Source organism: Bufo gargarizans, chromosome 2 (assembly GCF_014858855.1).
Source record: "Bufo gargarizans isolate SCDJY-AF-19 chromosome 2, ASM1485885v1, whole genome shotgun sequence".
NCBI lineage: Eukaryota > Metazoa > Chordata > Amphibia > Anura > Bufonidae > Bufo > Bufo gargarizans.
Genome location: NC_058081.1, coordinates 34,049,491 through 34,062,696, shown reverse-complemented (window position 1 = coordinate 34,062,696; position 13,206 = coordinate 34,049,491). Strand labels below are relative to the sequence as shown.

Sequence of the window (13,206 nt, the reverse complement as noted above, 5' to 3'; positions counted from 1 at the left end):
CTACCAGGACTCTGGCCTCTCTCTGGCACATACCATGTTCCCCGACCCCATGGATGTCTGGGCCAGCAGATTTGAACAGTGGCCAGAACTGGCCCAATTTGCTCTTTCTTTACTGTCTTGTTCAGCCTCCAGGGTCATCTCAGAGAGGGTATTCAACACAGAAGGTGACATCATCACACCCAAACAGACAATATTGGCCTCCACAAGCGTACAAAACATCACTTTTGTCATTAAGAACCTACATGGATCAGTTAAGATTTTCACACACACATTTGGTTGAAGCCAATGAATAGATCTGTCATTGCTGATGGTGGCTATTTATCGCCAGCCTAATCATGCCACTGCCATTTTCTGCCTGTCATAATGTTACATACTGTATGGCTGCTGCCAACATCACTGCTAATCCCCCTTCTGCCACTACCATTACCCCTACACACCCACCACTACTACTCCGCCTATACAGCCACACTCACAACTTCTTCCTTGTCGGTTCCATGCTGTGCCGCTACTGCTGCTATTACTCCTAAACACCCTAGCCTTTCTTCATCCATGCTGTACTGCTGCTGTTCCGGCCTCTACATAAGTTCGGCAAATCCACCGTTGCATCTAAATCTACGCCAGGTCTTTTGCTGGTGTAAATTTAGACAATTTTCTACACCTAAAACAGGTGTAGAAAATGATGAGGTGGACCTGCTGGCCTGTCCCCTTTTTTAGACCTGGCATGAGAAAAAGTCATAGATTGCGGCGCAAATAACCTTTGCACTGCAATCTGTGCCAGAAATACACCTAATAGACATATTTCTGGTTAGTAAATGACCCCGTGTGTATTTAAGCAGCATCTGCCCCCAATATGGGAACATTTTTGGAATGTTTGTTTAAAGGGGTTTTCCAGGATTTTAATATTGATGACCTATCTCGAGTATATGCCCTCAGATCGAATGAGTCAATTTGTTCCAAAACTTTGTTTTAATGCTGTACATCTGAAGTTGTGCACGACTTTGGTGAACAACATCAGCCTTCGATTCTACGACTTTAAAATCATTTTAAAAGCAGGAATCCAAAGTCAGAGGTTCCAATCTCTTGCTTTATTCAACCAGCTGATTGATGGGGGTCCCAGATGTCGGACCCCCGCTGATCTGATATTTATGACCTATCCTGAGGATAGGGCATTCATATTAAAATCCTGGAAAACCCCTTTAGTTTAAAAAGCATAACAAATGCGACGGTGCACTGTGTTTGGTAATATCAGCCATACATTTACCCATAGCTATAAAGGTCAGTGTCACACTGACATTTACTATTGTCGTCATTGAATTAAAGAGCTTAAAAAGGAGGAGTGAGAAAGCAAAATTTAGGGGAAAAAATAAATAAAATAAATGAGTCCTAGCAGACCTCAGAGTGTCATACCAATCAGACCAGTCAGAACACTTTTTATTTGGGTAGAATTCAGACATGAATTGAACTTTTGGACCAATTCAGTCAAATTGAACTGAAAGAATTTCAAGAAATTCGCTCATCTCTACTTGCCAATCATCTTTACAAAATATTTTTTTTTTAAACAGTTTTTATTAGGTTTTAATCAGGATACCATAAATTGTACAGCCAGCAGAACAAATATAGCAATAAGACAACAATCCTACAATCGTAGCCTTACACATTCGGGGTTGTGTCAAACCATGGTTTTTGTATTGGTGGTCTATTGTCTTCTAAGATTGAATTATACCAATTTCCTTATACCTTATCACTTCCTTTAACCCCTTCAAGACCGTACCACATAAATTTTTTTTGCTTTTTTACACCTTGCATTCCTGAAGCCATAACTTATTTTTCCATTCACAGCCGTGGGAAGGCACCATTTACAGCGTTCTGCATGCGTAAAAACAGACACATTTTTTTCTCTGGGTCAGCACAATTGCAACAATACCACATTTATAAAGTTTTTCTTGTGGTTTAAGGCTTGAAAAAAAAAAAACTTTGGAAAAACTTCACATTTGCATTGCCATATTAACATCTCTTATTTTTATATCTACAGAGCTGTGTAAGGAATCATTTTTTGTGGGACAATCGTAAAACTACAACTGTAGTTTTTATTGAAGGTGAAGTAAAAAAATAATAATCAGAAATTCATAGGAACATATCCGGCTTCCTCGATCCCCACTATGGGTATCTGTTTAAAACATCAGGCGCCTGGCAGGTATGGTGGCCACAGTGCTCGCAAGAGGGTGCCATCTTTAAATACCTGACTCCCAAAGTGTATTTACGTTGGGTGGTAGGGAGCAGGTCAAGTGCGTCACTTAACTAAATCTGCTATTGTATCACAAATAGCTTGTACTATTTGTAATATTGGTGGGGTTTTATTTGGTAGATGCACTTTTGGGTGCCTAGGCACTAGATCTGGGATTACTACCCTGTAATCTCTATAGAAGGAGAAATCTGAACTAATGTGCCAGTTGTCACCCGCTTCCCTTCATTGTTATGGCCAACAGCTCAATGGAGGTTAAACACCGGTTCTTGTAATCTATAGGATTCTTTTTGGTTGAAGGAATGGAAGACAGATTCATAGGAATCAATGTTTTGAAAAGCTTTTAGCACTGCACTTTAACATCAAACCTATAGGCGCCTTTCACACGAACGATAAAGATTGACTCAGGATGCGTTCAGTAAAACTCGCACCATTTTGCAAACAATTCAGTTAGTTTTGTCTGCGATTGTATTCAGTTTCTTCCGCGCAGGTGCAATGCATTTTGATGCATTTTTCATGCGTGTGATAAAAAAACTGAAGGTTTACAAACATTTCTTAGCAACCATCAGTGAAAAACGCATTGCATCCGGACTTGCTTGCGGATGCACTGCGTTTTTCCACGGAAGCCCCATTAATTTCTATAGGGCCAGGGCTGCATGAAAAACGCTGAATATAGAACAGGCTGCGTTTTGCATGCCAAAACTGATGCGTAAAAAAACAAAAAAAAAGCTCCTGAACACAGACCCATTGAAATGAATGGGTCAGGATTCAGTGTGGGTGCCATGTGTTCGCATCGCACCCGCGTGGAAAACCCACTCGTGTGAAAGAGGCCATAGAAATGGGGTCTTTGGACAGATTCTGAAATGCAAAATAAGAGCTTGCCGAGACTGGAAAGTAGAATTCAATCAGACCTGGCATTCAAAAATAATCTGCTCCCTAATACAATAGTATATATTCAACCCTTCACACAATTGGACAAGCTCAGTTTGGAGACTCTTCTCTGCATATAGGACAAATATTATACCACTCCCTGCCGGCAATCCTTTTACTCCGATTTTCAACTGCTCTAGAACATGGACCTTAGCACAAGATGGATCGTTTCCAAACAGGTCGATATCTATATAGCATAATCTGTCTGCAAAAGGCACTGGATATGGTTGAGAACCAAGGCTAAGAAACCCTTCTGGAGAGGCTTGGGGGCCATTACTGCCAGGTGTGACCTTGGAGGAAGATGCAGAGTCACTAGAATCCTCAGGATGTGAATAAATCCAGACAATCTCTCGTTTCAGTAGAAGATCTAGGTTGGACTTCTGAGCGTTAATAGGAGACCAACTTTGAATCAGCAATCCACCAGGAAGCAATTGCTTTTTTGTCTTTGACTCCTCAAGGAATCTAAGAATTTCCTCTGGTCCCAGAACAGATAGCTTTTTGGATCTGTCTTCATTATTCACTCGAGACTCCAGTAACCTGAGTTTTGCTTCCAACTGGTCAGCAGTAACAAGTACAGGTATCACAGCCTAATGGGGAACACAATGAACATAGGAGAGAGGTTCAGATTCAAAAGATTTAATGCAATACATAGATGAATGGTTATAAAAGTAGAAGAGGAACAAATGGAAAACAACAAGACTAATTCTGAGCGAATCGAAGTAATCAAAGTAGACTTCAATCCAAAATTCAGGGAAAATTCGATTTGCTACGAAGCCAAATTTCCTCATGTTTCATGGTAACAAAACAATTTTCTCTGAAATGGCATTAAAAATAAAATCATACCATTTGAGCGTGAAGAGGCTGCCGCAGCCATCTTGCTTGAATTTCCAGCGCAAAATCTTGTGCGCGGTGACCCATGACATTCACCGCCGTAAGAGATTTTGTGCTGCATCTTCAAGCAAGATGGCCACGATGGCCTCTTTGTGCTCAAATGGATAAGGCAAGTACAATTTTTTATTTTATTTTTTAAATGATCAACCCCTGTAAGACCTTAATAAAAATCTCAGATGCCACGATCAGCAATGAACCTGGCATCTGAGAGGGTTGAATGACAGGTGGTGGAACAATTGCCATCCCCAGTAGTCATTGCGCCCGGTACTTACAAAGAAATGCACTGCATGACGAAACAAGTCGTCAAGCTAATTTTTTTTGTAAAATTCGGCAATGAAGCCAAATCGAATCTCTAAACGAAAAAAATAAATAAAACATAGGAAACATTAAAAATAAACAGATTAAAAAAAATGGATAAGTTATTCCAACCAATAATCAAATAATTAAAGTTTGTAAATTGAAGAAGATTGAACATTCAAACACATGTATTACCTGTTTGCCAATAAAGTTGTAATACTTTCGCTCTGCTCATACTATTATAGTATTATTGATGTTCCCAGTTTGATACACTGGACATTTAATGACAAGGTGCAGAACTTTATTACAACATTGGTTTGTTAGTCTAGTTAAATATTAACATTGATAAGATATGGTGGGGAAGGGTTTATTTTGCTATACTTGACTAAGGGACCTGTTAATTGGTTTTGGGGTGAGATTGGATTCTCCACGAGTAGAGTTGAGCGGACACTTGGATGTTCGGGTTCGGCAGGTTCGGCCGAACATGAAAGAAAAGTTGGGGTTCGGGACCCGAACTTGACCCCGAACCCGAACCCCATTGAAGTCAATGGGACCCGAACTTTTGGGCACTAAAATGGCTCTAAAATAGTCCTGGGAGGGGCTAGAGGGCTGCAAAAGGCATCAAAATGTGCTTAAGAGCATGGCAACTGTTCTGCAAACAAATGTGGATAGGGAAATGACTTAAAATAACATAAAATACAGGAAAATTTAAAATAACCATCTGGATCTAGGAGTAGGAGGTTGAGGAGGCGGTGGATGGGTGGATATGGCGGTGTAGGTTGACGTGGCGGTGTAAGTGGAAGCGACAGTGAAGGAGGAATAGGTAGCCAACAGTGATTTGTGTTATTTTTTATTTTTAAATTGGGGTATCCCCCAAAAGATTGGGATATATAACAAAATAAAACAAAGAATAAGTGCACTTGAGTACAAGAATGGATTGTTGAGGCTAGTATAAATGTCTATTCTGCACAAGGTACGGACAAGGCCTGTGGGATCCATGCCTGGTTCATTTTAATAAACGTAAGCTTGTCCCCATTGGCTGCGCCCTGTGATAATGCTCTCTGCCGTGGTAAACACACGTTCACACTATACACTGGCTGCAGGGCAGGTCGCACCTCCAAGGCTGACAAAGCTTTTCCACATTTGGGCCATGCTAACACTGCCTTCTCAGGTGCTGGCGGTGCCCCAGCTGTGTTGGCGACCTCTTCCTTCTCCTCTGCCTTCTCCTTGTGCTTCCACTGTGCCTCCGCTGTCAGGTGGGAATGCTATCATCAGCGTGCACTTGTAGTCGCGCATCTTCCGATCAGTAACAGATGTTTTCACTAAATTTAGTTCCCTGTCAGCAATGCACAGCAGGGGTTCATTCACGGCAAAAAGGGGGTACATGTCACCCAGCAAGAGAACAGAGTAATTTGAGAGATTTAGGCCCCTGTCACCCAAGCACAGCAGGGGTTCATTCACGGCAAAAGGGGGTACATGTCACCCAGCAATAGAACAGAGGATTTTGAGAGATTTAGACCCCTGTCACCCAGGCACAGCAGAGGTTTGTTTACGCCAAAAATGGTAAAATGTCACCCGACAATTGAAAATAAGATTTTTTTTTAATTTAGGGCACTAAAATTGCCACTTTTTTTAATTAACCACTACCCGACCGCCTAACACAGGATTGCGTCCTGCGGGCGGCCGGGTTATTCCTCCTTGACGCGCCAGCGCGTCATCTCGCGAGACGCGAGATTTCCTGTGAACACGCACTCACAGGAGCGCGCATTCACAGGATCCGAAGGTAAACTAGTTGATCTACAGCCTGCCAGCGCTGATCATTCGATGGCAGGCTGTAGATGCGATTTCTTTTAAACCTTAAAAGGTATATCAGACGCTGTTTTGTTAACAGCATCTGATATACCTGCTACCTGGTCCTCTGGTGGTCCCTTTTGCTTGGATTGACCATCAGAGGACACAGGCAGCTCTGTAATAAGTAGCACCAAGCACCACACTACACTACACCCCCCCTGTCACTTATAAACCCCTTATTAACCCCTGATCACCCCCCTGTCATTGATCACCCCCCTGTAAGGCTCCATTCAGACGTCCGTATGTGTTTTGCGGATCCGCAGATCCGCAAAACACGGACACCGCGGATGTGCAAAACACGGACACCGGCAATCTGCTTTCCGCATTTTACAGATCCGCACATTGCCAGAACTATATAGAAAATGCCTTTTCTTGTCCGCAATTGCTGACAAAAATAGGACATGTACAATAGGCTCTACAAAAAACGCAGTGTTCGCCCGATCAGGCCTGATCTTGTGCGCACACTTGCGTTCAGTCCGCCCCACCGCAGTGACAGAATATTTTTTTTTCTGATTACTGCAAAAACACTGTAAAATCGCTGCGGAGCTATAAAGATCACTTTTGAGGGGCATGGCGAGTTCATAGAATATATTTTTTTTTGGCCCAAGTTAGCAGATATTTTTTTCTTTTTTTTTTTTTCTTACAAAGTCTCATATTCCACTAACTTGTGTCAAAAAATGAAATCTCACATGAACTCACCATACCCCTCACGGAATCCAAATGCCTAAAAATTTTTAGACATTTATATTCCAGACTTCTTCTCATGCTTTAGGGCCCTTAAAATGCCAGGGCAGTATAAATACCCCATAAGTGACCCCATTTTGGAAAGAAGACACCCCAAGGTATTCCGTGAGGGGCATGGTGAGTTCCTAGAATATTTTATTTTTTTTGGCACAAGTTATTGGTAAATGTTTTTTTTTTATTTATTTTTTTCGCTTACAAAATAATTTTCAGCTAACTTGTGCCAAAAAAATATATATTTTAGGAACTCGCCATGCCCCTCACGGAATACCTTGGGGTGTATTCTTTCTAAAATGGGGTCACATGTGGGGTATTTATACTGCCCTGGCATTTTAGGGGCCCTAAAGCGTGAGAAGTAGTCTGGAATCCAAATGCCTAAAAATGCCCTCCTAAAAGGTACTCATTGAAATTTGGGCCCCTTTGCGCACCTAGGCTGCAAAAAATTGTCACACATGTGGTATCGCCGTACTCAGGAGAAGTAGGGAAATGTGTTTTGGGGTGTATTTTTACATATACCCATGCTGGGTAAGGGAAATATCTCTGTAAAATGACAACTTTGTATAAAAAAAAATTGAAAAGTTGTCTTTCACAGAGATATTTATCTCACCCAGCATCTGTATATGAAAAAATACACCCCAAAACACATTGCCCTACTTCTTCTGAGTACGGCGATACCACATGTGTGACACTTTTTTGCAGCCAAGATGCGCAAAGGGGCCCAAATTCTAAAGAGCACCTTTAGGATTTCACAGGGCATTTTTTACGCATTTGGATTCCAAACTACTTCTCATGCTTTAGGTCCCCTAAAATGCCAGGGCAGTATAAATACCCCACAAGTGACCCCATTTTGGAAAGAAGATACCCCAAGCTATTCTGTGAGGGGCATGGTGAGTTCATGTAAAATTTTATTTTTTATCACAAGTTAGTGGAATATGAGACTTTGTAAGAAAAAATAAAATAAAAAATCATCATTTTCCGCTAACTTGTGACAAAAAATAAAAACTTCCATGAACTCATTATGCCCATCAGCGAATACCTTAGGGTTAGGGATGAGCAACCCCGAACTGTATAGTTCGGGTTCGTACCGAATTTTGGGGTGTCCGTGACAACATTTTCGTAAAAGTCCGGGTTCGGGTTCGATGTTCGGCCCTTTCTTGGCGCTTTTTGAAAGGCTGCAAAGCAGCCAATCAACAAGCGTCATACTACTTGCCCCAAGAGGCCATCACAGCCATGCCTACTATTGGCATGGCTGTGATTGGCCAGTGCAGCATGTGACCAAGCCTCTATTTAAGCTGGAGTCACGTAGCGCCGCACGTCACTCTGCTCTGATCAGTGTAGGGAGAGGATGCAGCTGCTGCTGTTAGGGCGAGATCAGGCACTAGACAGGGATTTACTCAGCAAAAACACTTAATGAAGTGATCGATCTACAGCTGTGAATCATTCATCTTCTGCTATTCAATTGTTCACTGTTTCTAGGCTGCCCAGAGCGTTTTTCTATCACTTTTTTCTGGGGTGATCGGCGGCCATTTTGTGTCTTGTGGTGCGCCAGCACAAGCTGCCACCAAATCCATTTAACCATCAATAGTGTGTTTTTTTTTTTTTGCTATATCCTACATCAGGGGCTTGGCTGTGCTTGCTATTTTATTGAGGGATGAAATACAATTGCCAAAATAGCAGTACCCTAAATCTGGTGTTTCAGCTGTGGCTAGCCAATTGTAATACTGTCTGCTGTCTGGCAAAGGATATATTTTTGTTCTGGTTTGAAATACAATTCCCTAAATCAGTGGTTTCTGCTGTATCAGGCCAAGTTTAAATCGATCCATAAAAGGGTATATTAGATTGAAGGTGCTGATAGGGTCATCCTCAATAACTTCACACGCTACCGTGCATTTCCAAGTTTAATTCTGTCCGTAAACGTTTACCTGTCATCCAGCGCCTAAATAATAGGCCTAAAATTTATATTCAGCTAAATCTGTGTTTATTGCTGTGGCTGGTCAATTCATTTAGTGTCCGCCAAAGCACAGTTTTTGTTCTGGGTTGAAATACAATTCCCAACTTAGCAATTCCCTAAATCAGTGGTTTCTGCTGTACCAGGCCAACTTTAAATCTATCCATAAAAGGGTATATTAGATTCAAGGTGCACATAGGGTCATTCTGAATAACTTCACACACACGCTACTGTGCATTTCCAAGTCTAATTCTGTCAGTAAACGTATACCTGTCACCCAGCGCCTAAATACTAGGCCTACAATTTATATTCAGCTAAATCTGTCGTTACTGCTGTGGCTGGTCAAGTTATTTGGTGTCCGCCAAAGCACAGTTTTTGTTCTGGGTTGAAATACAATTCCCAACTTAGCAATTCCCTAAATCAGTTTTTCTGCTGTATCAGGCCAAGTTTAAATCTATCCATAAAAGGGTATATTAGATTGAAGGTGCTGAAAGAGTCATCCACAATAACTTCACACGCTACCGTGCATTTCCAAGTCTAATTCTGTCCGTAAATGTATACCTGTCACCCAGCGCCTAAATACTAGGCCTAAAATTTATTTTCAGCTAAATCTGTGTTTATTGCTGTGGCTGGTCAATTCATTTAGTGTCCGCCAAAGCACAGTTTTTGTTCTGGGTTGAAATACAATTTCCAACTTAGCAATTCCCTAAATCAGTGTTTTCTGCTGTATCAGGCCAAGTTTAAATCGATCCATAAAAGGGTATATTAGATTGAAGGTGCGGATAGGGTCATCCTCAATAACTTCACACGCTACCGTGCATTTCCAAGTCTAATTCTGTCCGTAAACGTACACCTGTCATCCAGGGCCTAAATACTAGGCCTACAATTTATATTCAGCTAAATCTGTCGTTACTGCTGTGCCTGTATTATTGTAATACGGTACCTAAATAGATAGCCAGATAATACATTGGGCCAAATAATTTTTTTCTTATTGTGGTGGTGAACGGTAACAATGAGGAAAACATCTATTAAGGGACGCGGACATGGTCGTGGTGGTGTTAGTGGACCCTCTGGTGCTGGGAGAGGACGTGGCCGTTCTGCCACAGCCACACGTCCTAGGTAACCAACTACCTCAGGTCTCAGTAGCCGCCAGAATTTACAACGATATTTGGTGGGGCCCAATGCCGTTCTAAGGATGGTAATGCCTGAGCAGGTACAGGCATTAGTCAATTGGGTGGCCGACAGTGGATCCAGCACATTCACATTATCTCCCACCCAGTCTTCTGCAGAAAGCACACAGATGGCGTCTGAAATCCAAGCCCATCAGTCTGTCACATCACCCCCATGCATATCAGGGAAACTGTCTAAGCCTCAAGTTATGCAGCAGTCATTTATGCTGTTTGAAGACTCAGCTGGCAGGGTTTCCCAAGGGCATCCACCCAGCCCTTCCCTAGCGGTGGAAGACATAGAATGCACTGACGCACAACCACTTATGTTTCCTGATGATGAGGACATGGGAATACCACCTCAGCACGTCTCTGATGATGACGAAACACAGGTGCCAACTGCTGCGTCTTTCTGCAGTGTGCAGACTGAACAGGAGGTCAGGGAAGAAGACTGGGTGGAAGACGATGCAGGGGACGATAAGTTCCTAGACCCCACATGGAATGAAGGTCGTGCCACTGACTTTCACAGTTCGGAGGAAAAGGCAGTGGTGAGACCGAGCCAACAGCGTAGCAAAAGAGGGAGCAGTGGGCAAAAGCAGAACACCCGCCGCCAAGAGACTCCGCCTGCTACTGACTGCCGCCATCTGGGACCGAGCACCGCAAAGGCAGCTTCAAGGAGTTCCCTGGCATGGCACTTCTTCAAACAATGTGCTGACGGCAAGACCCGAGTGGTTTGCACGCTGTGCCATCAGAGCCTAAAGCGAGGCATTAACGTTCTGAACCTTAGCACAACCTGCATGACCAGGCACCTGCATGCAAAGCATGAACTGCAGTGGAGTAAACACCTTAAAAACAAGGAAGTCACTCAGGCTCCCCCTGCTACCTCTTCTGCTGCTGCCGCCTCGGCCTCTTCTGCTGCTGCCGCCTCGGCCTCTTCCTCCGCCTCTGGAGAAACGTTGGCACCTGCCGCCCAGCAAACAGAGGATGTACCACCAACACCACCACCTCCGTCACCAAGCATCTCAACCATGTCACACGGCAGCGTTCAGCTCTCCATCTCACAAACATTTGAGAGAAAGTGTAAATTCCCACCTAGCCACCCTCGATCCCTGGCCCTGAATGCCAGCATTTCTAAACTACTGGCCTATGAAATGCTGTCATTCAGGCTGGTGGACACAGACAGCTTCAAACAGTTCATGTCGCTTGCTGTCCCACAGTATGTTGTTCCCAGCTGGCACTACTTCTCCAAGAGAGTCGTGCCTTCCCTGCACAACCAAGTATCCGATAAAATCAAGTGTTCACTGCGCAATGCCATCTGTGGCAAGGTCCACCTAACCACAGATACGTGGACCAGGAAGCACGGCCAGGGACGCTATATCTCCCTAACTGCAACTGGATAAATGTAGTGGCGGCTGGGCCCCAGGCGGAGAGCTGTTTGGCGCACGTCCTTCCGCCGCCAAGGATCGCAGGGCAACATTCTTTGCCTCCTGTTGCCTCGTCCTCCTACTCGGCTTCCTCCTCCTCTTCTTCCACCTGCTCATCCAGTCAGCCACATACCTTCACCACCAACTTCAGAACAGCCCGGGGTAAATGTCAGCAGGCCATTCTGAAACTCATATGTTTGGGGGACAGGCCCCACACCGCACAGGAGTTGTGGCGGGGTATAGAACAACAGACCGACGAGTGGTTGCTGCCGGTGAGCCTCAAGCCCGGCCTGGTGGTGTGCGATAATGGGCGAAATCTCGTTGCAGCTCTGGGACTAGCCGGTTTGACGCACATCCCTTGCCTGGCACATGTGCTGAATTTGGTGGTGCAGAAGTTCATTCACAACTACCCCGACATGTCAATGCTGCTGCATAAAGTGCGGGCCGTCTGTTCGCGCTTCCGGCGTTCACATCCTGCCGCTTCTCGCCTGTCTGCGCCGTAACTTCGGCCTTCCCACTCACCGCCTCATATGCGACGTGCCCACCAGGTGGAACTCCACCTTGCACATCCTGGACAGACTGTGCGAACAGCAGCAGGCCAAAGTGGAGTTTCAGCTGCAACACGCACGGGTCAGTCGCACTGCGGAACAGCACCACTTCACCACCAATGACTGGGCCTCCATGCAAGACCTGTGTGCCCTGTTGCGCTGTTTCGAATACTCCACCAACATGGCCAGTGGCGATGACGCCGTTATCAGCGTTACAATACCACTTCTATGTCTCCTTGAGAAAACACTTAGGGCGATCATGCAAGAGGAGGTGGCCCAGGAGGAGGAGGAGGAGGAAGAGGGGTCATTTTTAGCACTTTCAGGACAGTCTCTTCGAAGTGACTCAGAGGGAGGTTTTTTGCAACAGCAGAGGCCAGGTACAAATGTGGCCAGCCAAGGCCCACTACTGGAGGACGAGGAGGACGAGGAGGAGGTGGAGGAGGATTAGGATGAAGCATGTTCAAAGCGGGGTGGCACCCAACGCAGCATGGGCCCATCACTGGTGCGTGGCTGGGGGGAAATGCAGGACGATGACGATACGCCTCCCACAGAGGACAGCTTGTCCTTACCTCTAGGCAGCCTGGCACACATGAGCGACTACATGCTGCAGTGCCTGCGCAACGACAGCAGAGTTGCCCACATTTTAACGTGTGCGGACTACTGGGTTGCCACCCTGCTGGATCCACGGTACAAAGACAATGTGCCCACCTTACTTCCTGCACTAGAGCGTGATAGGAAGATGCGCCTGTACAAGCGCACATTGGTAGACGCGCTACTGAGAGCATTCCCAAATGTCACAGGGGAACAAGTGGAAGCCCAAGGCGAAGGCAGAGGAGGAGCAAGAGGTCGCCAACGCAGCTGTGTCACGGCCAGCTCCTCTGAGGGCAGGGTTAGCATGGCAGAGATGTGGAAAAGTTTTGTCAACACGCCACAGCTAACTGCACCACCACCTGATACGGAACGTGTTAGCAGGAGGAAACATTTCACTAACATGGTGGAACAGTACGTGTGCACACCCTTCCACGTACTGACTTATGGTTCGGCCCCATTCAACTTCTGGGTCTCCAAATTGTTCACGTGGCCAGAGCTAGCCTTCTATGCCTTGGAGGTGCTGGCCTGTCCGGCGGCCAGCGTTTTGTCTGAACGTGTATTCAGCACGGCAGGGGGC

The 13,206-nt window shown here is 44.9% G+C and overlaps 1 protein-coding gene across 1 annotated transcript in view; it reads right to left on the bottom strand.

The window, feature by feature from the left end:
• Window positions 1-2,934: 2,934 nt before the first annotated feature.
• The window catches only part of LOC122925558 (probable N-acetyltransferase 16), a 63,854-nt gene continuing 53,582 nt past the window's right edge, over window positions 2,935-13,206 (bottom strand). Inside the window, exon 2 of the mRNA XM_044276916.1 lies at window positions 2,935-3,759. Within this exon, the coding sequence (XP_044132851.1) occupies window positions 3,148-3,759 (612 nt within the window). The 3' untranslated portion in view covers window positions 2,935-3,147. The remainder of the gene's footprint in view (window positions 3,760-13,206) is intronic.